This window comes from Brassica oleracea, chromosome C4, assembly GCF_000695525.1.
Source record: "Brassica oleracea var. oleracea cultivar TO1000 chromosome C4, BOL, whole genome shotgun sequence".
Classification (NCBI taxonomy): Eukaryota; Viridiplantae; Streptophyta; class Magnoliopsida; order Brassicales; family Brassicaceae; genus Brassica; species Brassica oleracea.
Genome location: NC_027751.1, coordinates 20,034,000 through 20,036,192, shown reverse-complemented (window position 1 = coordinate 20,036,192; position 2,193 = coordinate 20,034,000). Strand labels below are relative to the sequence as shown.

The 2,193-nt window shown below is 45.3% G+C and overlaps 1 protein-coding gene across 1 annotated transcript in view; it reads left to right on the top strand.

Annotated features, from left to right (window-relative positions):
* Positions 1-1,424: 1,424 nt before the first annotated feature.
* Positions 1,425-2,193, top strand: part of LOC106338338 — a 7,393-nt gene continuing 6,624 nt past the window's right edge. The window contains exon 1 of the mRNA XM_013777342.1: positions 1,425-2,067. Within this exon, the coding sequence (XP_013632796.1) occupies positions 1,425-2,067 (643 nt within the window). The remainder of the gene's footprint in view (positions 2,068-2,193) is intronic.

The following is a 2,193-nucleotide window of genomic DNA, read 5'->3' as shown; positions in this document are numbered from 1 at the left end:
AGTGAAGGAGGAACATAACGTCACCAGGGCCCGAGTTTGTTATATATATTATATCGTGTTTCGGGTTATTGAACCCTGGTTTAAGTCGAGTTTGAGTTTTGTGTTGAGCTAGTAATTAGCATATTGCTAGTTAACTTACTATCTTTTTCCAGCTGCGTATTTCTGATATTGTTTATTGTTATTGAGTTGTGTTGTTAGGTGAACCTCTCGCTTTAGATTGTTTAGGGTGGGATAGCGAGGGGTTGTATTTGTTAGTTGGGGATTGTAACTCGCTGAGTAATTCTAGATTACTCACTCCTCACTCGTTGTTGTTTCAGGTGACCAGTAGTGAGCTTGTAGAGGTCGCGGGAGGCTAGGCTGGCTGGTGTAGATTTGCATCTTTTTGCTTAAGATACTTTCAGACTATAAGTATGTACTTTCGCTTTCTTGGCATGCCACCACTTATATAATATTTTGTGTATTGTAACCAGATATTATATAAGATAAATAAAACGAATGTTTTGTGCAAATGCCTTGTTGTTCTGATATTAGCTTGTCCGAGCTAACACAACGTCAGATCGGAGTACGAGTTGAGAAGCATTAGGCTTTGGTCTGACGGGACGTGTTAGTGGGCGGCCTGGCCTAGTTACGAATTGCACTTTTTGTAACTTTGGCTGGATTACCCGTTAACCCGTCATGTAGCGCTCCCGAATCTCGGTAGACGGTCGGGTCATCTGTCATGTTCTTGTTTGATTGTTGGCCGGTGGTTCGACCTATGCCTAGAACGGTTCGGGGGTGTTACAGAGGTGGTATCAGAGCATGGTTTCGTCCATGCATGACACAAGTGCTTTTTAATGATTTTATCGAGTCGAAGGAGTCGCAAAAAGATGATTAGGAAACCAGCCGCTTCCCGTAGTAGGAATATGACTTACCCTTTTGATTGTGTGCAGATGGCTAATCGCGGGACAGGTGATGATGGACGAGGTCGGATATGGGGAGAGGGTATGGATTGGACATGCGGAGGATTGGGTTACAGATCAGATCAGGAGGATGGAAATGGCATCAGTGAGATGTTTGGACACGATAGGACCCCTCTGCAGAGAACAAGATCTTTTCCTGTGTACGGTAACAGGACTAGAGTGAGGGAAGACAGTTTGGCGAGTATTGGCCCATGTCGTAATTGGGACCGGAGAGATTAACATGATCAATCCGTTCAATCACACCCAAGGCCAGATCAGAACCGTGCCACTGAAGGACCACAAGATCAAGGAGCGGAAAACACCCTGAAGCTTTTACATGACGTGATGACCGAGGCACTTGGTAACCAAGGCATGCGTACTCAACCCCCTGAAGTTTCCAAACTATTATCAACCATGAAGAACATTGGGTCCTACAAGTTCAAAGGATGATCTGATCCTATTGAAGCCGGCAAGTGGATTACTATGATGGAGAAGAACTTTGAGGCTATGGAGTGTCCGGAGGAGTATCAGAAGAAGATCGCGGTGTACTATTTGGAAGGCGACACAAAAGGATGGTGGGACAGTATAGACAGACAGCGTGGACACACCATCACATCATGGGAATCGTTCAAGGGAGAGTTTGAGAGGAAGTATTTTCCTCCAGAAGCAAAGCATCGGTTGGAGCGCCAATTCATGAACCTTGTTCAAGGAGATAGGCCAATGAGGAGTTACGAATCTGAGTTCACAAGGTTGAGGCGACACGTTTTTGATGGGCGTGAAGATGAAGCAACTATGATCCGTAACTTTATGTACGGATTGAAGCCGGAGCTTGGAAGTCGTTTAGCTGGAAGCAACTTTAGCAGCTTATCGGATCTGGTGGAAAAAGCTGTTAATGTTGAGACTGTATTGGAGGCTGATAGGAAGACCATACCGCATTCTGGTGGACCTACCAAGTTTAGCCAAGGAGGAAGATCAAATTTCAACAAGGGTCCATGGTTTAACAAAGGCAAAGGGAAAAAATTTGGAGGCCAAACCAATTATCGCAGTAACACCGGAGTATGTTACATATTTGATCAACCGGGACACATTTCCAAGTTTTGTCCCAACAGACAACGGAGTAAACAGCAAGGTTATTCATCGCTGAGGATGGAAGATGTCACTTGTTTCTTCTGTGGAAGGAAGGGCCATTATGCATCGTCATGTCCAAACAAGCCAATCCCTGCGACCCCTCTCGCGATCCGAGCTCCTCCTAGCC